The 22089-nt window shown below is 40.7% G+C and overlaps 1 protein-coding gene across 1 annotated transcript; it reads right to left on the reverse strand.

The window, feature by feature from the left end:
* Positions 1-670: 670 nt before the first annotated feature.
* Positions 671-21076, reverse strand: slc6a15 (solute carrier family 6 member 15). Its single transcript, XM_055027050.1, has 12 exons — positions 20928-21076; positions 18539-19074; positions 12226-12383; positions 11264-11390; positions 9714-9895; positions 6236-6346; positions 4752-4993; positions 4430-4628; positions 3655-3847; positions 3200-3359; positions 2902-3064; positions 671-1918 (listed from the first exon to the last, which is right to left on the reverse strand). The coding sequence occupies exons 2-12, from the start codon at positions 18837-18839 to the stop codon at positions 1532-1534; spliced, it is 2223 nt and encodes a 740-aa protein (XP_054883025.1). The 5' UTR covers positions 18840-19074; positions 20928-21076; the 3' UTR covers positions 671-1531.
* Between the last annotated feature and the right edge of the window lie 1013 nt (positions 21077-22089).

A 22089-nucleotide genomic window follows, 5' to 3' on the forward strand; every position in this document is an offset into this window, starting at 1 on the left:
TGGTGCTTTTCAACCTGGTATGTCATGTGGGTTGAATTATTCTCATTTATCTAGTTACCCAGCTAAGAATGACCTCTAGCTGTCAGATGACCTCTAGATACCAAGCGATGACCTCTAGATGTTAGATAGCTGACTGAAATAGAGACGGCGAGAAGTTGGTAACCGAAATTCTAGGATAGCAGAAAAACAAAAATATTTTTCCTTTCAAATTCCAGAGATGACGTGTAACTAGTTACATTTCCAAGTAGTTTTTCCACATTATTTTTAGTTGAGTATTCCTATTATAAAATATCAAATTTCTTTTGTGCAATTTTTGGCTACTATAGCTCTGTCAAAAATTGCAGCAACATTTTCGCTTCGGTACATTATCGTGTCTGCAACATGTTTTGGCTCAAACAAGTTGCAAATGGCAGCCATATTGGATTTGGAGTGGGGATGTTCCCACTTGAAATGCTGACTCCACACAACCTTTCTGTTAAGTATGGTTTTATAATTAGTATAATTTTAAAAATTACAGCCGAAGAATTTGTTCTGAACTGAAGAAAACAAAAATCCCTCGAATAATCAGTGGTTATACGAGTTCAGTAAAAACTGAAGTGCTAGTAAATGCGTCTGGCACGATATCAAAACCAAACGTAAACCGGCCAAAGATGAAGTGTCAACATTTGGATCATTTTCCACTTTTATTCTTGAACTGGAGGAGGGGGGGAAAGAGACATTGCAATTTAAGCATTTCATGAAAAAAATATTTACAAAGAGGACGCAGTCCTCACCAACACTGACAGAACATTAGTAAAAAAACAAAGACATGAGAGTTAAAGTACCTCTGAACCTTAAAAACACTGCTCTGATATCCAAACTATCAGGATAAATATATTTATATTGACAGAATACCTCAAATGTACACCATGTATTCTATAAACAAATATAAATGACATGGGCACACTAAGTCATTTTGTGACTTGGTGTCACTGAATGACTGAGTGACTCTTGTGTGTTCAGTCACACATAGGAGTGTGATTGTCACAGACAATCATAGGAGTGGAATACAAGCGCCGTCCTCACTGTTTTAACAATGCAGACGTGAACTTTGGCCAGAAATAATAATGCGCTCCATCTTGTGTCTTTAGATCATCCAGAGTGTATACACTGGGACAAACCTCAATGCTTTAATATAGGGACCTAAATGGAGAGAACCTTTTTGCTGCAAGCAGATCTGAACCCCCAAAAGACCTGCAGGACTCTGAGCTCTGCAGGTTCACTAAGAGGGGCCAAAACTAAAGAGGGTCAGAGTTTAGGGGCGAATTCAGGTAAATAAGTTGGACAAGAATAATCTCTTTTCCAAAACCATTTTTAGGCTTACAGTCACATAAGGTTCAGAGACGACAAACAACAGAGCAGCTATATTATATCTACAAAGAATATACAGTGCAGTAATGATGTACAACAATGACAATGGCTGACTTAAAGCACGCAGAAGGGTGGAGGAAGGAGAGAAATGGCCGGGGCGGGGCTAACTATCGCAGTCAGTCTACAAGTCCGACTCTGGCATATCTGGCACGTCCGCCATCAGGTAACCGATCCCGTAGCGGCCGTTGGGAGCCGTGTCCACCTCCGTGCCGCCGCCACCGCTCTGCTTGCGGTAGATGCTTTTCCCGGGCATCGGCGAGGGCGCCTCGCCGGGCGTCTTGCCGTGGATCAGGCTGGCGTCGTCGTCGTCGTCGTCCTCCGGCTGGGGGCTCTCCTCGATGACACGGCCCTTCTTGTAGGAGACGGCGGCGAGGCCGCTGGTGTTCTCGTCGATGATGTTGAAGTAGCGCAGACAGAAGACCACGGGTACGGGCATGATGGCCATCACCACCAGAGAGATGCAAACCACAATTCCCCACGGAGGGAAGCGCAGGGTCTTCTCTACGGCCTGAAGAGGTGAGAGATGTGACAAGGTGACGATACAACCGCAGACATCCAGGTATTTTATTGGGATTCTATGGGATTAGAGCAACAGAAAATAGCAAAACGGGAGACTTGGCGCTCGTGAGACTGCATTTGAACAAGGTTTGCACTGTAAGGCAGCAAAATCAGTGCTTGGTCAAGATTCAAATTAAATGTCTTGTTTGAGCAAAAGCAGCAATGAAAAAATCAACATTCTGAGATTGAAGAGTCTGTGTTATTCCTTAAGTGCCTAGTGGATCGAATTAGCATCACACCTATATTCTAAGCAATTTAACATCAGACTGACAGCAAAATAACAAATATTATATTTTTATATATATATATTGTTTTGTCCAACTGAATATAGATTGACTTGCTTTAAATATTTGCACTGTCATTTGTTTGAATAGCACAGTCAAAGTCCAGACTTGAATCCAACTGAGAATCTGTTCAAGGACTTAAAAATGGATGAACACGGTGTAGTGAGACGGAGCAAATTTTCCAAACGGAACTAAACATAAAAACCACAATTTTGAGATTTTCATTGGCAAAATAAATTTAAAAAAAAAAATTAGAAAATCATTTATTTTTCACTTTGACTTAATCTGCCCTACTTTGCATTGTTTCGCGACACATTGAAGTTTGCTGCCGTGTCGTGACTATATAACGTGTGAATGTGTTTCAAGAAACTCACACACACACAAAAAAACCTGAAAACTAAGTTTAGAACTTTGGTTCAGTCTTTGTTCCACTTGGTTCTAAAATCACACAGGTGCTTTGGTGTTTCTACATCCTGTTTATTGTTCTCAGCTGAAACGAAGAAGTTTTGTGTTTTTTGTACTTTCGCGCTACCGCCCAGCTTCCCTCTGATCCCCTTTAATCTGCTTTCATTCTGGCTCCAGGGTCACAGAGCGAGGGGGGGTCCGGGGGGCCCGTCTGCTCTGGAGAAGCCGGAGGGCCTCCGCTTACCTCTTCCTGTATCCAGGCGCTGTAGCTGGGAGGCGTCATGGCCAGCTGGATGAAGCTGGCGCAGAGCAGGAGCAGCAGCAGGATGGGCGTGATGTACTTCCACATGTAGTAGTAGAAGCGGTACGGAGTGAAGCCCAGCATGTCCCTCAGGTCCTCAAAGAATCTGTGGAGAGGCAGGAGGCGCGGTTTTGCTTCTTTTCTCGTTTCTCTGAAATTCTGGTAGTCCTTGGAAATCAGCGTGTTTACAAGGCGAGCGCAAAGAATCGGGCCGGCAGGCCTGTGTCTGTGTCGCGCTTACTTGTCGATCCCGTAGAACCAAGCGATGGCCACGTTCTCCAGCACCACGACGATGAGCAGCGGCAGCGTGGCGGAGTAATCGTCGAACATGGTCACAAAGTAGTTCCCTGAGCGCTGGACGAACAGGAGGCCGATGGAGAAGGCCAACACGCAGCATCCCACTGCAACACAGAGGAAATTCCTGACAAATATTTCTAAATTATTGCCACAGAATCTGCGGCTTTGATTACAAAACAACTCTTAGAAAAACCACAGCGAAATCCTGATCAGTGGGATTTCAGTTTAGGAAACAAACAACAAATAACTGAAACAAACGTCTATTTATTGATATTTTGACAGCTGAATTGGATTTATCAATATATTCTGGCACAACTGGCCCTTTAAAAACATTCAGATTTTTGATATGACCCAACATGAAAATGGGTTTCAAAGACCTCGTTGACCACTCCTGCTGACCTGTAAGGAACTCCTTGCGGACTTTGAACGTGTCGATCAGCGGGGTCAGGATGCCCTCGATGGTGCCGAACATGCTGCCCAGGCCCAGGTTGATCAGCATGAGGAAGAACATGACGGACCAGAAAGGCGAGGCCGGGAAGTGGGTCATGGCCTCCGTGAAGGCGATGAAGGCCAGGCCTGTGCCTTGGACAGCCTGGTGGAGGGAAGCGGAACGAACTTATCAGATGTATTTCTCTTCTTCCTAAATCTGCTTCCAGGATGTTTGCAGATTGAATTTGCTGTTGGAGAGGAGAGCAGCTAACGGTTCAGAAGGCTGTGAAAATGTCCCGTTGAAGTTTGATGTTGGACTGAAAAAGTTGTTGGTTCCTCTTAATTCTCATTTCCCAATTCAACATGATACACATGAGAAGTGGTGGGAGCCACAACGTCTTGTGAATGAGAGTTTATGAGAGAAAATGACAATTTAGCAAATAAAAGGATGATAGAGAACGGTGAAATCCAAATGCTGATCCAATAACTGAATGACCTTCATGTATTTTTAAACCTTATTTTAGTCGAAGCATTATCAAACTGACAAATACTTTAAATGGAGAGAACTACTTCATCAGCTTGTGTTGCTAATATTAGCCAGCCTGGTCACTCAGGCTAGAAATGAGCGAATCCTCCTAGTAAAATAATCAAAATGCTACCTGCTGACCACACAGCCACCACTTTATTTTAACAGTTTACACGAATCAAGAGGAAGAAACTCAAATCTTTATTTTCTTTCATGTACCTTATTGAGCTCATCTTCAATACTGCAGGACTCCAGCCCCAGTTTGGGGAACTCATCCTCCTTCACCCCCTGGATGATCTGTATCATCTGATGGTAATCTTCAGCGGTGACCTGACTGACCTGCGTCAGGTTGATGTGGTGAGGAATCAGGCTCTGTTCAATGTCGCTCCCCAGCAGCGCCACAATCTTATTAGTGTTTCTAAAACAACAGAAGATCGAGCGTGAAAAAAAAACCTGACTCTGAACATCAAGACCCGGTCGTCGGGCCTGTTTTCAAAGTTTTTAACTGATCTCAGCTTGTTGTCGGACAGCTCCCACTTACACAGCAACGCATTTGCTGTTCATGATGTTGGCTTTGAAGCCCAGCACGGCGAACACCACCAGGGTGGCCAGCACGGAGGTGAAGAAGTTGATGAAGGACACCAGGACGGCGTCGAAGTGGCAGTTGTTGTCGCGCTTGTTGTAGCTGGAGAAGGCGATCACGCCGCCGAACCCGAGGCCCAGCGCGAAGAAGACCTGCGTGGCTGCCTCCCGCCACACCTTGGCCTCCAGCATGATCTCCAGCTGAGGTCAGAGCAGACGCGTTCGCTTGTTAGAGCTCCCAAAACAAACAAATGTAAGAATGCAGAAAGAGACGGCATGTATACTTCGACAGGATCAAAACAAAGAAAAACAAAGTGGATCTATTTTTACTTGTAAGGAAATAAAATATTATTTTCTATCAAGTTATAAAGTATCTTGATTCAGTATCATTACAAGCATAAAGTTTTTTTTTTTTTCTTATTTACACAAATTTCCATTTATAAGAATAGATTGATTTATGCTGAGATGCTCCTGATATAATGAATTGACTTTGAGTGAAGGGAGACCATGTAAGATTTGTTCTCCCTTCAAACTCCAACCTTTCATTCAACACTTTAGTTTGAATGAAAGAGAACATGATCTGTTCAACTTAAACTGTAAATGAACAGTTTAAGTAATTAGTCGACGTCACACGTCAACAAAGAATACGAGGAAATTGATGCATTGAAAATATTCTTTCAAAGCTCTTGTTTTAAAGCTCCATTAATGTCAGTGATATTAGCTTACAATAATTTGGCCACTATAGTGTGATTTATGTTTTCTTTATTATTTATTAGAAACCAATCTAATGCATGCAGATGAAGCTGTTTCTAAATGTAAAGATGTTTTTCTCTGCGTTTTCAAGTGAAGCTCTAATCTGGCAGTGACCTTTCCTCCTTTAAAGGACAGCAATATAATGATCTTTTCCACAACATTCACCATCCCACCCTGTCAGACGGAAGCTCTAAACGTTCTCCGTAACGTCTCGTGTTTGTCCATATGTCCCCTCAGCCGCTGTGAGCTCGGAGCAGGACGCGCTAAACCGCCGCCGGCTCTTGGAGACGTCGGGTGAAGAGCCGCAGCAGACACAAAAGACAGACGTGCTCTGCTGAAAATCACCGTCTCGGGCTGGCTGGTTACATAAGGACCTTGTAGCTGTTGTTTCCATGGTGACATGATTCTGTGGCCTGCCGTGCTATTGGCTGCTCGCTCCCGAGGAGCCAGCCTATCACGTGAAGATGTACTCTTTGAACTCATGCAGGGAAACTATCAGGGAGTAAAGTGAAGGAAGTGTAAAAGGAAAAAATATATAAATATACATGTCGAAGAGTGTGAGTGAATATTGGCCAATTCATAGTCTAAATGGTATTAGTAGAGTGAATGTTTCTAAATCTGTGCAGAATAAGGGACCAATCAGCTCTGACTCTATTCCTGAATGAAGGCCTGTGCTCTGCCTTGCTCTACCTTGGGCGTAAACATGTGTCGAATCCCGTCGATGGAGCCCTTCAGCAGCAGCGCCCGAACCAGGAAGCAGATCAGGACGACGTAGGGAAACAAGGAACTGAAGTACATCACCTGCAAGGAGGAGAGAAGTCCTGTTCAGTCATTCTCAGAAAAAATCAAAAGGAAAAAAGATGTCAGAATAAATGATGAGAGAGTCTTTGGAAAAACTCTAAAAATAAACATTTTTTTGAACTTCCTCCATAACTGTCACAATCACTCAACGGGCAAAGCTTCTTTACGTTCATGCAAACTGAGAGATTATTAAAGACTGCAGTTTGCAACATAAAGATGAGACGTGCGCTGAGTCTGTGGTTTGGTTCATTGCTCCTGTGTGTTAAAATACCTCCATGCTGCTCATCTGTCTCCCGAAGCGTGGTCCAGTTCCTATCATCTTACTTCATCTGGTAAAGTCTAAGCTAACATTATGAGCCCCACATATGAGTCACTTAAGCTTCATGTCATGATGTAGCTGTTTCAGACTTCTATTTTAAGTAAGAACATAAATTATCATTAAGCTGCCCGGTGGTTACACTGTTGCTCAGAATGGATGGAACCAAGTTATGAACATTATCTACTTGTTTAAAACTTTATTTGATGTGCAAGTAGCATCAATACTAAGAACATCGACATTTATTAAGCGATTACAGAATGCACTAGGAATTGGTCAGTCAATGGTACCAAGTTGTAAATAGTAACCAGTGAAAACAGTCAATGTGTGGGAACTAATAAAGCACCAGACAAGGATCTGATTTACCTACTTGTTTAAAAACAGAGCTGGAAATTTACTTCAAAGTATTTAAATCTTCTGAGACACTTCATTGTTTTTGTGCTTGGTGCAAAAATGAATCATGACAGACAAGGTGAACAACTTCATAAACTGCAAGCACCAAGTGAATAGCCCACCGAGTTAACAGTTAGCCACCAAAGTTGCTAAAGTTGGCGTGTACATTTCAATTTGTAGAAATAGAGATCATAAAGCTAGCATCACACTGTTTCTCGTCTAAGTAAGAATGCTAACATGTCAAACATGTTACATTATTGTAAACATGAATAAAAGGGTTTTCTGACAGTCAGTCCTGTCGAGTCTTTAAACGTCCATTGTCGTTCGGAATAGTGCATGTGTGTTGGGATCAAGAGTGTGGAATTCATACTTCTACAGTCTCTTAAAGTTTTACTTGACCTTTTTTGGTTATTTAATGATCAACTTATATTTTGGGCATGATTTTCAAATGGCGCCACAACCTCTTCAGCTGCAGAACACGTGAATTAGACAGAAAAAAAATACTTTTAGTTTCAAGGATGACGCATGGCAGGTGAGTCATACATTGATAGGTTACGTGAGATTAAGATTGGGTTGTTTCGGTAATTTGAGTCAGGGTTTTGTATATTCTATAACAGCAGCGTAAATATCCAGTATTCATAATTTTTGTCTCATAACATGTATGGCAACTTGATTTTTGTGCCGATCAATTTGTGTAAAGTGACAAAAGAACAGCATGAAAGGCAGATAAAGTAATGTACATGTACATTTTGTCTCTTGGGCTGGATGGAGGATCATCGAGAAAGTTGGCAATAGATTATTTTTTTGGTAATTGAGAGATTACCATCCAAATTTTTCTGCAGTCTGTGGCATTTTCTTTTGTGGTTCTTGGCCATGACTAGTTGTTGACCCACATCCAAAACCCGTCATTAACTGTCGGGCTTGTTTGATCAGAAGGTGAGCCTCAAAGACGGAGAGCGGGATAAAAGACCTGAGTCATCCGCCCAAGACACGGTGACACATGGATTTACAGGATGGGTTGTGAGGGCGCGGCTGCAGACTCTCTGAGGTGGTTTGTGGTTGAGTCATAAGCACGGTTAGGTGAATCGGAAACATTATGTCGGCTGCTTGGTGGCCCATATGTAATTCTGAAGGAGGCGGTGCCATGTCTCAAATGCCATACTTTAGGTATGGCGCAAACTTATACTGACCTATTTCAGTTCTTTGGGCAAGACTAATGATAATGCCTCCTTTCTAACTCTAGATTATTCAATGCAACACAAAAGTAAGAAACTAAGGAGAGCAAAATTGGTTTCAAAATAAAATTTGAACCAACATGAAGTCAAAAAGTCCAATTTGAGAGATTTCTTTGTTTTCTTCACTGTTGTTTGAACAAGACTGATGATAACGCACAGCCCTGGCTCAGCTTTTGCCTGAAACCTTGATCGGACTCATCCTAAAGCCAAACAGTTTCAGGCTTCAGATCTTCAACTTTATGTTTTAGAAAGAAGAGACCTGTCAGTGTCACTTCAAGATCACATGCAATTGCATCCTGCAAAAAGATAAAGTTTTGGGAAATTCCACTGCCATCTTCACACACAGGTACAAAGGCACCGATTTTCTACGTTGTTGTGTGTTATAAACATTTTTATTACACACTGTGGAAGTGTGTGATTCTTTAAAGACGAATGCGTCTAATAATCTGTCCTGATCCATAAAGTTACAGATTATGTTCTCCGGTGCATCACATTGTAGGAAAAATCCACCATCACCACCACAAGGCCATTTTTTTTTTTTTTGCCAAACTCCTGGCAATCTAACCAAGCCACAAAGGCGCGCATTGTCATGGTAACCAAATGGTCTGATCCCTTTTCACGCCCACTCACACACATATGGTACAGAAGCACTGTTTTTGGCTCAGAAATTCTTTGGGCAAGGCTTTTGTGTGAGCTTGGTAAGTGTGAGCATTTATATTCTTTTGTAACACAGCAGAATCAAAAAGATCACAAAGTTCAGTCAAACGACCTTCTTCAAACCTTGAACCAGAACCTTGTCTTTTAAAGACAAAGACATTAAATGAACTATGTTCATTCCAGATTCACACTCTCGCGGTTCAAAGTTAATCAACATCCCGCATCAAAATGTATCCATAAAAGATTAAAGCTAGAAGCACAGGCCGGACTTTGAACTCAGAGGGACACAGTTAATGCTGGTCATATGACTGAAGAAACTTTGCAACGATTAAAATCACAATGTACGGAGGACATGACGAGCAGGGAGAGCAACCTTTAGCTGGTGGGGCTAATCCCTCCGGATGCTTTGTTACACTAAGCTGATGCAAGAAGTCCTTTAAAGATCATAAGCAGTTTAAGAAATATTTTATAAGATTTATGAAGTCACATCTAATCGGTCACTTTAGACCTTTTAGATTGTGCTGAAGTGAGGTAATTATACCGGTGAAGACTGACAATGCAAAGGAACACTTTTTGTATTAGCACTTTAAGATTGAGAAGTTAACTGAGCCAAATTAGCAGGATTTAGGGCAGCTGTAGTAACCCAGTTTCTCTGCTCTACTACGTTGCTCTTGGACACCGTTCTCACATCGTTTTCTCTACTTGTCAGGAAAAGGTGCCACTAAATGTCTATATTTAACTTGGAAGTAATGGAAAGTCTCCGCACCTTCCCTGAAGACTGGATTCCCTTGATCATGGCGAGGCACACCATGGACCAGGCGGCCAGCAGGCACACTGTCATCTTCCAGTTGAGTCCTCCGCCCTCAGAGATGTTGTTGGAGATGTCCAGGGCCTCACGGTACCAGTAATAAGTGGTGGCTGAGCTCTTCTCACACTCTGGCACCACATCTGTGGTTCAAATCAAACAACAGTCAGGTTCATAGAACGGCAAGAGCCATTTCTGCACCAAGAGACGTGCAAGGAAAAAAACCCAGCAAGACGCACGGATGGTCAGTTTGGTGTGTTAATTTTTGGTATAGACGTGTGAACTACATACTGCAAATATGTTACCTCCCGTAGTGAAGATTTTTGATTGAATATTGGGAGTTTGCATCTTCTGCTTGTACCTAAGCTGGACGTGGCTGTTTGAGACTCAATTGAAGATTAATCAGCTAGGATCACACTGTTTCGTGTCCTTTGCTAGCGTTTTAAGTGTGATAGTTGGTCTAAACATGAATAAATGTAAAGGGTTTTGTGGCACCATCAGTGCTGTCAAGTCTTTTAAAACGTGCATTGCTACTGAAGCCCTTCTGGGCAGTGCATGTGTGTTGGGATCAAGGGTGTGGAATTGCTACTTTCATTATGACATTAGTCTCATCTACTTTTATTTTATTTTCTCACCAAACTTGCTGTCGTCATCGTGTGACTTCATCTGATAAAGAGTAAACAAATATTGAGTCCCACATATGACGGTGAATACTTTAAGCTTGAAAACGTAATGTACCCGTTTGAGGCTATTATTTCCAGGTAAGAACATGAATGGTCATTATTCCTTCGTGAGTAGAAGTCTGTGGGAGCAAGGCAGCCATGTTTAAACCACCAGAAATGTTAAATGCAGCTGAACTTTAGACTTTCCAGCAGTGCAAGAATTTTTATTTTGTTTTTTATTGCCTCACACTGTGCAAACTACAGGTGCAGATCTCTCTGCTAGCTGCTAACTAGCGTCTACTGCTAAGTAAGAAAATATTTCGCTTTGTGCTTAAGCCCTTAAGAATGGTCAAATTTATCTCTTTAACTCTATTCACATTGTAAATAAACAGCAACATTCACAATAAGAGCCCTAACCACATATTAACACTTCTAAATTAAATTGATAATTGTAATGAATTAGAGAACAAAAAAAAATTGTGAAACCAAATTTTCAATGAAGCAAAAATTAAACTGAAGTTAAAGTCGACTGTTTTTCGTAAGGCAAATTAGTTTGAAACACTGATATCAACTGTGCTGGACAAAAACTGGCAAAATTGTAAAAGCTCATTTGTATATTTTACTTTTTAAATATGTTTTCATTCCTTTAGAGCAGTGCTTGTAGAAAATCATGATAACACAATGATCATAATTTTTTTTACCATTTAAAAAATATTGTAATAAGACATTTTCATCATATCGCATAAACACTGTGGAGCCAAACAGTGGATATTCCAGAAAGTTACGAAAGACACTGGTTATCAAGTTTAAGAGATAAAAAAAAAATGTTACAAGTTGCTGGTGTCTTACATGTACTGGTCTTGTTCTTGACAAGCGGACATTCATGCCATGGCAGCGGCTGCTGGAAGGACTGGGAGAAGTAGAACAGACTCCAGCTGATGATGACATTGTAGTAGAGAGCCACAAAAAAGCACACCTGCAAGCAAACGCATCAATGAGGCATAATCTGTTTATCGGTGTCGAGGTTAACCAACGTTTGAAAAAGTTAACCATTTCAAAGCCACTAAAATCCTCTGGCATGTTATTTCAGACTCGGTTGTTTAGAAATATTTCAGCTCATGAAACATGAAGGCCAACCAGACTTTAGAAACAAAAGGAACGGCACCCATAACCCTGATTAACGTAACACTGTTTTCTAAGTACAGGTGGTTTATCAAGTCATTAATCTTTCAAGAAAAAGAGATAAGTGGTAAAATGTATAATGTGCTTCATAAATTATACTAAATCTTTCTGCTTTTTTAAAATCCATACATCAAAATAAATACATTTTAAGGGTAAAGTATATAAAATACAACTGGTATAGTCATTAATTTTAGCAGCAGAAGTGTTTATTTTCCTGTTATTAAAAAGTGAAATAATGCACTATCATAAAGTTTTCTTTATACCCAATTATTACGAGTTTAAAATGTATGATTGTACGTTGGCCTTGAAATACAACATTTATTATTTTCTCAAAAAGACTTGTACAAGTTTCTTGTAAAGAATAAGCCGCCTTCTGTTCTGATTCAAGAATTAAATAACTGGAAGAAATTGATGTTTTTGTATGAATCAATTTCTTGTGTAAAAATGTTTTTAAGAAAAACATTTAGCACTACTATATAGTACTTTGACATTTAATGCTTTACGATACTTGACATCATCCAGTGGTGTTGCATCAGAAGGATCAGTGTTGGTGTTTTTTTTTTCCTTCTTTTTTTTTGTCAGCTTTCACTTTGAGTGCGGAACACAAAAGTTCGCGGCATCTGACTCACCACGCAGCTGGCAAAGCCGATGCCCCCCAGCCGAGGGCTGATGTAGTTCCACACGCCGATGCTGCCCCTGCGGATACGCTGGCCCACGGCGAGCTCCAGGAAGAACAGCGGGATGCCAATCAGGATGAGCAGGATCAGATAGGGCACCAGGTACGCCCCTGCCAATCAAAACACAGCGCACCACAAGCTCGATGAAGCAACACGCAAGGGCAGGAAGTCGTTGCATCAGATAACCACGACATCGGTAGGTTTCATTTTCTGGAAGCAACAATGCACATGGGACGACTAACACACGTTGCTCTTTCTAAACATCTGGTCGGTTTTCGTCTCCCTTGTGATGTGCGGTGCAGCCAAACTATTCTGGAAGCTATAAAAGACACCGAAGTCTTAAATTAACCCAGACTACAACTGCATTATAAGTTTACGAGTTGAGGCTGATTTACCAACATCAAAGCAGGCCTTAATGGTACGGTAAAGAAAGATAAAAAGTCACATCTGTAAAGGCAGAGCTCTTGCAGGTATAGATTGCAAACCACAACTTTAAAGGGATTTAGAGATTCAATGGGCCTTTAGATCCGATATTGTGTCTTTACGTCTCAAATCAGGGGAAACTAGATAATATAGCAAGGTTCCTTCCCTTTACCTGAAGTGAATCGTCCTGTGTGAAATGACAAAAATGTCTTTGAAACTGGTTTTGTACTGGAGTGACAGTGCCATGGAAAGTCGAAGATTTCTTGTTTCCAAACCAAAATGTTTCAGATCATTAAACAAATTTTAATGTAAGTCAAAGATGATTTCTTGCACAAAATCCCAAAGGACTATATCCAATCATAAGCTTGTTAAATGAAGTGTTTCACCTAGTCAAAGTCTGGATTTAAATCTGATTGCCGTGTTGTGGAAGAAATTAGTTTGATGGTTTGAATCATTTTGAGACACCATTTTGTACGGGGGCAAATACTTTTTCTCAGCACTGTCTACTGTAGTTGTCTGTCAAGCATGTTCTAGTCTCACTGACCCCTCAAAGTGTTAAAAGTCACATATTCACACAGCGATTCGCAGATAGAATCAGATTGGATTTCAGGGCACTGTAGGTTGGGGGCCTGGAATCAAACTCAGCGTCTCTCCTGCTGAGCCACAGCCGCCCCGTCATGTCTTGTAGACAAATCACAACAACAGATGTGAACTCTGTTCAACTGGTGGGTTGGTGGTATTATGTCTGTTCCAACAGATCTTATTGTTCCATATGGCCGGGCGTTTATTGAAATTTTTTTTCCTGAGTTCCGCTGTCCCTCCCAGATTTGACATGGGTGGGAGTGGCAATACAAAGGAAAATCAGCATGAGTGTCCCTTCTATGTGTTGTTTTTAGGATGTGCTATGTACGACCTGCTTTTAATATCAGACCAGCTAATTCTGGTTTGCTCACATACAGCTGATTCTTGGATGGGAAACTCTGGTTTCTATTGTTCTCAGAAAAGAAACTCAACAGCTTCCAACAAAGTCGACGGTCTATGCGACTGTGCATTGCTTTGATCGTAATTTTCTACTTCATTCCAGAAATGAACCACCAGACCTTTCAAATTCTTTTACAGTTCTTGATCCTCAAAGCAAATTCTGAATGTGTTCTGAATCATGTGTTGTAAATAAATAAACAATAAATGGGAACAGTTAGTTTATTGTTCACATTTAAATTCTTTCTTGGCTAAAAAGTACTAAACAGCTAGGAAAAGATATAATATGTAACTACTTTTAAAGTTCCAAATATCCTCCTATCTTAGCTTTCAGCATACATTTGCCTGTAGGCACAATATGTAAGAACATGATTAAATGGATAGAAAAAATAAAAAAGGCATAAATCATATCTGTCCAATCACTTTCTTTGCTAAACTTTATTAAAGAATTAATAAAAGATATATAACTACTCTTAAAAGTTTCAACTGTTGCTAATTATCATAGCTTAGCTTGGATATCTTTACTAGTATATATAAATTGCCAGCCTCTTTCTTAGCTCTATCTATTAATAGTTAGACTGTAAATAGAAAGCAGTACCATGCAGGGTTTTCTAAGTCTACCCTCAACCTTTGAACCAAGCGTTGACCCGCCGATTCCCCTGCAAAGGGAAGGAGACAGAGGTAAACAAGCTCTCTTAAAACATTGCTAACAGCTCACTAAGGACCTGAGTGAAAATAGGAGTAGAAGGACTCTCACAGGGACCTGCACCAAGCCCCAGATCTGCCGTTATAATCAAATTATAGATGAACACAGCAGAGTTCAAGGAGTTGTTTAAAGCAGGCCTGAAAACATGACAGAGAAACGCGCAGAGAAGCAGAGGCAGAAAGATGCATCGAACCTGCACTAAAACATTTGGCAAACTGTCCAGGACGTACCCCGCCTCCGGCCGAGGAAGTCCCAGAATTATTATTGATTACACTGACGTTTTATAGATAGAATATGTGGTATATTAAACCTTTCAGTAGACTAATGCTTTGTCCTATTTGATCAAAGCTATGTCTTGCTGTTGGTGCATTTGTTACCAAAACAAACCTTATTAGATTTTGCATTCCACCAGTGTGTATTTGTGAAAAAATTACATAACCAAGCAAAATATTCAGCTCCTCATGTTCATATATGTAAGTCTAATTTGGTCTATTTTTGCATAAAAAACATAATTTAGCTGCCAACAAACAACAAAATTAAACTTGCTTTAGTCAAACTATATATATATATATATATATATATATATATATATATATATATATATATATATATATATATATATATATATATATATATATATATATATATATATATATATAATGAAGCCCTAGTTTTCAGGTTAGTGACTCAAACCGCCATTTTTTAAAAGTAATAAATGTAGGAATATCCTAATTCCTTTTTTTATTTTATTCTTCAGCAAAAAAAATTCTGTTCTTATTTTTTGTATTGAAATTTTCTGCATCGTTAATCTCAATAGTAAATTTCTATATGTTCAAATGTGTGAAAAGTCTGGGGGTTATTTTTGTAACGGGAATCTTAATCGACTATATCAGTAACTGTTGTTCTCTTGCTGTGGAAAGCTCACAGAAAATTCGCCATTTCTCAACAATGACACAGCCAGATTGAGAGTTGGTTTCCTCCCAGACGAACCTGTCCGTCTCGGTTGCATTTAATCAGCTTTCATGAAGCAGGCGACAGCTTTGTATAATCTCCGGGTGGGAAGCGCCTGCAGCTCGTTCCCACCTTTCTAGGACACATACGTGTAGGATATTATCACCAGACATCCACAGAACGCCTAACGTGTTCCTGATACCATCGCGTTCCCGTGAGGTTACTGTTAGACAAACACGGCTGATTTCCAAGCGAGTTCACAGACAGGTTATTATGGCATGTTGGTTCTCAGGAGGTCATGTGACACTTATTAGTCAAAAAGTAAGCAGAGCGTCTTGTTGGGACAGACTGGTGGTTAATAATATCACTATTATTATCACTTCCTGCTATATCTTGAAAAGATATAGTAGATATGCAGTAGCACCCTCCCTCAGCCAGAGATGAATTTTAATACTGAACAAGATTGTGCATCACTGATTGTAAACACAGAGCAAGAACGGTGTTATTACAAAAGAGATCTTTTCATGGGCTTGGAGTTGGAATACATTTAATAAAGCAAAAATAGAAGAGTACTCTCACAGAATGCTAGCACACAGAAATAAAAACACAAGCTGCTATGAGGTGAACATGTTTGTTCTTGGTTTATTTCTCTTAAGCTCCAGCTGAGTCTGACAGCCTCTTGCGGTCTTTGTAGTTTGTGGGAACATTTTGTAACATTTGGTGTGAAAACCAGACTGATAAAAGGCTGCTGATGACTTGCGGCTATTTAAATGCCTTAGAAATGTGGAATTCAATTATTAGATCGCCCCTTTCTTCAGTTATGCCAGCTAACCAAATTAAAATGTTAAAATGAAAGAAAACCTCAACCTCCAAAGTTAAATTCAAATTTTACTAACTTATCCTCCACCATTTTTCAGTTTAATGGAACAAATATTAGAGTTGAAATACCTACTTTTTGTATGTAGGTGTATGTACTTATCTCCAAAATAAATATGCACAAATAAATCACTGTTTGCCAAAACTAAACTCATAGTTGTAGCTAATTGCTAATTTCAACATACACCTTTCTGAAACAAGTAGGCTTCAACTTTACCTGGTCATGTGTTGACTAGAACCACAACCACCTTTTGTTAAAAACAAAACATGGATTTGTTTTTCTTTACGCAACAAAAAAGGCAGTTATGATGAGAATATAAAAAATATTGATCAAAGTGAACTAACTGGGTGAACTTCCTGTCACCCATCAAAACCAGTTTCCTTCCCCACCAAAAACCAATCGCACCATAATAAAGGTTATAAAATAATTCAATTTTCTGCTTCAAGGGAAGAAGCAACCCAGGCTCATTGGACGAGAACAAATGTTTAATGTTAATGTTACAAATAAAATTGTGTTGCTGTTTAAGAGTTTGCATTATTATGCAATTACAATTACGTTACTTGAAAATAGTCAATATTATCGTTTATTGCAATAACTTCTGGGAAAATTTATTGTGCATCAAAATGTGTAATTGTGACAGGCCTAACAGTAACAGGTTTTGTCTTGCAAATGAGTTTGATCATCTGATGAAAACTGATACTTTCAGCTGCTTCCATTCACTACTGCTGTTTTAGAAAAACACTGCCCGATCATAAAAATCAACATATTTGCAAGCAACAAGCTAGAAAACCAACAATAATGTTTGAACCTTTACCCTCAGCCATCCTGCAAAACAGGCAATAATCACCGACTTACCACTGATCCTAAATAACACCTTTAAGTGTCTAATTTAGCTAATCTGTTGTGTGACTTACATTATATTAACCCCTCATTATATTTCCCAGCTGGATTTTGGTGGAGCGGTGCGACTTCAGTTCAACACCAATATTTTCCAAACAAAGATGATTTTCCATCAGAGAACCTTCTATTTCTGCAGCCACACATGCTTGATGTGTGCATGAAGTCAGCTGAAGTAACATGTAAGTTCGACTTTGGCCTTTTCAAAACAAACGCAAACGTTTCATGTCACATACATTTGCTGGTGATGTATGTAACAAGTCTCTTGTAAATGAGACAATGAGTCTCAAGAGATTTTCCTGTATAAATAAAGAATTGATGGAAAACAATACTTTTATTTTGGTGAATCTCAGACAGGGATGCATGCATGGACGATGGAGAAGATGCAAAGAATTAGGAGCATTTTATCCAGGGTTTGTGCAGGTTTCACCAACTGCAATTTAAGAGTTTTTAAGACTTTTTTCAGATGCTTTTTTTTAGGACTGATGCTTGACTGTTTAAAATCCACTAAACTTTCATGTCCATCAAATGCTGTTCTGCTGGATTGGTGCTAGTAATATCAGTGGTGACCATTTCTGCAGAGCTTTAGCTGCACCACATCACGACTGTGACATTTCTGGAGTCTGTTTGTGGCTCCTGACCACAATTTGTGCTTTTTACACTCTACAGCCTTATCCGCTGTAGTGCCAAGTATATATTTTTTTCATTTGCACTTACCCATTATAGGTGCAAATCACTTGCTGGCTAGCTAGCAAAGGTATATTAGCAACTAGTTAGCGATAGCCTCAACCGCCTCGAGTCATAAAACACAACACAAGACTGCATGTGGCTGAAACCTTTGCCTGACAGAAAAGTAATGAAAAAAAAAAAAAAAAACTACATATAATATGCAACATTACATAGTCCTGCCATGCAAATAGCCTGCTAGCGAGCTAGCAAGGGTATATTAGCAACTAGTTAGCAATCGACTCAACCGGCTAGTCGGTTAGCCGGTTGAGTCAAAACCCCATAGATGTTTGCATTCTGATGTTAAAAGATTAGATTAAAGATCGAAAAAAATGAAGACCCATGAACAACATATTTAACCTTTTATGGCCTTAATTTTAGATGAATTTACATGAATTTAAGACTTTTTAAGGATGCGCAGCCAGACACCCTGTTATCAAATGCAAGGTTTGCATGAGTAGAAGTGTACATTAAAGTACATCTAAGAGACAGATGAATGTAAGAAGGAACAGTGCACAGTCAGGGGCCATCATACAGTCAAGGTTTGATTTGAAACACTTATTTTCAAGTATTTTCCAGCTGTGAACAAATATTCCCTCTCAGTTAAGTTTATAACGTGTTTCTATTAGTGCTGTTCAGTCTGAGTGGGAGGAAGCTGTAACTGCCCACAGGAAAACTGTAAACGAGGCCTGCTGAGAGTAACTCACCGCCTCCGTTCTTCTGACACAGATAGGGGAACCGCCACACGTTGCCCAGGCCTACAGAGAAGCCAACCTGGGCCAGGATGTACTGGAGCTTGCTGTTCCAGGCCGGGCGCTCCTCCTCCTCGCTGTCTGAGGCCCCTTCCTCCACATCGCACTCCTTGCCTTCGCCGTCGGGGCTGTCGACAATCAGCGAGCTCTTCTTGAAAGAATCGTCGCAGGCGTCCTCATTGGAAAGCAGGTCCCTGACAGACTCCGTGACATCGTCGTCAAGCTCTCTCTTGACGGCCTTGCTGTTTTTGGGCATTTGATAAAGCAAACACGGGCGGGGAGGGTGGAATGTCTTTTTTGTTGTTTTGGTTTTTTTTTGAAAGTCTTGGCAGGTGGATTTTAAAGGCGGTGCCTGCAGCCGGTGAAAGTCACCTTGTAAAGAACTCTGAGTTCAAGGGGAGGGTGGGCGTTCAACGACCCAGGGGGATTCAAAAAGTCTGTGAAGGTTGAGTGGTTAGAAAGTGCTTTATTTCTTCATTATCACCAAATGTCTGTGGAGCAGAAAAAGAAACGGTATGAGCAGTATATAACAGTGAAAACACAACACTACAAAAAAAGCAGTATTAGAATCCATGGGAATTTTTGAGCCTGTATGTAAAATTTTGACCAGCCGGTCATTATTGTGCATTGGAAAAAACAAACATAAATTCTGATTTCATCATAAGATCACTAAATGAATAAAGTGCTTAAAGGGAAAAGAGTGCTAACTATCTCTTTTATCAGGCGAATGCTGCATGTCTATTAAAGTAGCTGACTGCACCCATGCAAACAGCCTGACTAATAACTAAGCTAATTACCAGTTTGTTATATCTATGCTACTCAATATGACTTCAATTCACAACTTAAATAAATTCATTTTATAATTCTCAAGCCTATGTATCAACACCTTAATGCAATAGAAAACATTACTTGAAGTGCAATAAACAGTATTAATTTAATAATTGCAGCTTTTCTGTTTTTAAAAAAATGAATTAGGTCATGCTGCGTGTTAATTTTTTTTTCTTAATCAAGATGATCATAACTATGAAGAATTAATCCAAAACAGTGAGATATAAAGGATGCAGCCTTATGCCCTCACATGGGAATCACATGGCCGGCATGGGCGCCAATGAATGGGGATCATGTTGTTCTTTTTTTAGTAGCTGTTCTGAGAAACCCAAGGCCTGGGAGCGAGCCGGGCAGGTGGAGTTCTCACGGTTTCAGCCTCCTGAATATTTGAGGAATCGGAGCCGCATCCAAACCCAAAACTTTTTTTTTTTTTTTTTGCGCCAGACGATGAGGAGAACCCCCGCAAGTTTCTTATGTGCTCTGACTTTTCTCTCCACTTTCCCCATTTCGCCAAACGACCGTAATTTACAACCATTGCAGACTGAGGGAGCCCTGCGGGGTGTGCGGAGCCCTGCGGGGTGTGCGCAGCCCCGGCCGGCCCGCGCAGTCATCCACTCGCGGGCAAGGTGCGCAGCCTCCCGGTCCGGTCCGGCTCCGGTCCAGCTAGCGAAAATGCCGCCACTTCTGCTCATTAACACACGTCCGTTTCACTTCCACCCGTTTCAAGCTTCCTCTGAATAGAATGTCATGGGGTTTGGTGGGGGTCCTCCTGAGGGGAGAGCACGCTTCCCGCCTACCTACCGCAGGATTAAATCCTGATTAGATTAGCGCTTTCAGATTAGCTGCTGAATGAGGAGCAAAAAGGAGCTGGTCATCTAAAGCAGCCCCCCCAAAAAAATAAATAAAAAATGGGAGCGGAGAGGATTTCTTAAAAACACAGAACCAGGGTGTTAAAACGCTAGCTTAAGCAAACACGTAGGGTTTAAGGCAAGAATTCAACACACGAAGAAGAAAAATATGTAATAAAAAACGCCCAATTTCGTCATTTTTTCTCCCAACCTAACAGCAAAGAAATACGGTCAGAAAAATGTGTGTGTGTTTTTTTTATTTTATTAATAGCAGTGTGAATATAAGTCACTGTGATGCCATTTTTTGATCTACTTTGTTCCGAATTGGCATAAATTAGAGCTGCGCGCTCTTCTTGACACCCATGCGCGATGTTTCATCATTTCCCGGCCTTCAGCTCCATCCTGCTGCACTGGTACCTCTCTCAGCCTCACACACACACACCCACACACACACACACACACACACACACACACACACACACACACACACACACACACACCACACACACACGCACATACACACACACCCACACACACACGCACACACACACACACACACACACACACACACACACACACACACACACACCCTCATCCTCGGATGCCTTTGTCCTCCTCAACCTCCCTCCTACACGCTGGAGAAGCTATTTAGAAACGCCTCGTCTCACCTGAGCGTAACAGCAGGATTTTCCCGACAGGTACCGTCTCAAGGGATGAAGTTGTGAGAAGACATGCACGGGGAAGACATCATCACTCGCTGCGGTCCGACCGGTGTATGTGGTTTCATCCGACTTCAGCGCTCTATTTCTCTCCAGCTCGCCGCCCCGAGTGGTGACGTCATCTCGAGGGGGATCTCCGCCCTTCTGCCCTCGAACAACGAGGCTCACCCCGCCCTCCATCTTGATTCTTTTATTGTCATCCGCTGCATGCTGGTGGCTCATTTCACAACACACGCCATTTTCGCACGTTTCCTCTTTAAATTTGACGAAAATTAGCATCGTCTTCATCCGGTCCCCCACTTGCCCCCCCTTCTGCCAGGTGAATTGGTTCAACCCACGAGAATCCCCTACTACATTGAAGTGGGCTGGCTCACGACACGCAATGTGCCTCTGTTTATAAACGCTTTATCCTCCACAATGGCTGCGGATTCCCTTGGATATTCTGGGGATTATCTTGACGTATTGATTAGAATTCATCTGACTGAAAGACTGTAGTTTGGGGTCCATTCAGAAGGGAAGAGATAAAAATGCGTGTTGTTTTCTGTCTTTTATTTTTGCTCATCGTTGGAATGAAAGCTGAATCTCCCAAGGTGTCGCGATAAAAACCGTGACGTAAAGCCCCGACAAATGGACCGTATTTCATACGAAATGACGCCTTGAAGTCAGACAGAATAAAGTATCCAGGTGGCCTGAAGTGAACTCTTTATGAATCAATATCGCTTTAAAATCAAATAATATATTCGACAGCAAGAAAAATGGATTTTGAAGGACATAAAATGCTATATATATATATATATGCAGTTTTTAATCTAGTATGTCGAAATTCTATGCTTTAGAATTTAACAGTTTAGCAGGTAATTGAGAGGGTTTTATGTTTTGGGGCATTTAAATTTATTTTACATTCTTCATGTTTGAAAATAATAAAACAAAACTGGTGGGCAAAGTTAAACCCCCCAAAAATGCCCTTTGTTTTGTTTCTAGACAGGAATCTAAAGTTTTCTACTTCTTTTCCAGCTCAAACATTTTGTTTTTTAAATATGAAATAAACACATTTTGAAAATTCTCTTGGGATTAAACAAGGCACACTTATATTAAACAAAACTTATGTTTC

Source organism: Poeciliopsis prolifica, unplaced genomic scaffold, assembly GCF_027474105.1.
Source record: "Poeciliopsis prolifica strain line A6 unplaced genomic scaffold, Auburn_PproV2 SCAFFOLD001, whole genome shotgun sequence".
Taxonomy (NCBI): Eukaryota; Metazoa; Chordata; class Actinopteri; order Cyprinodontiformes; family Poeciliidae; genus Poeciliopsis; species Poeciliopsis prolifica.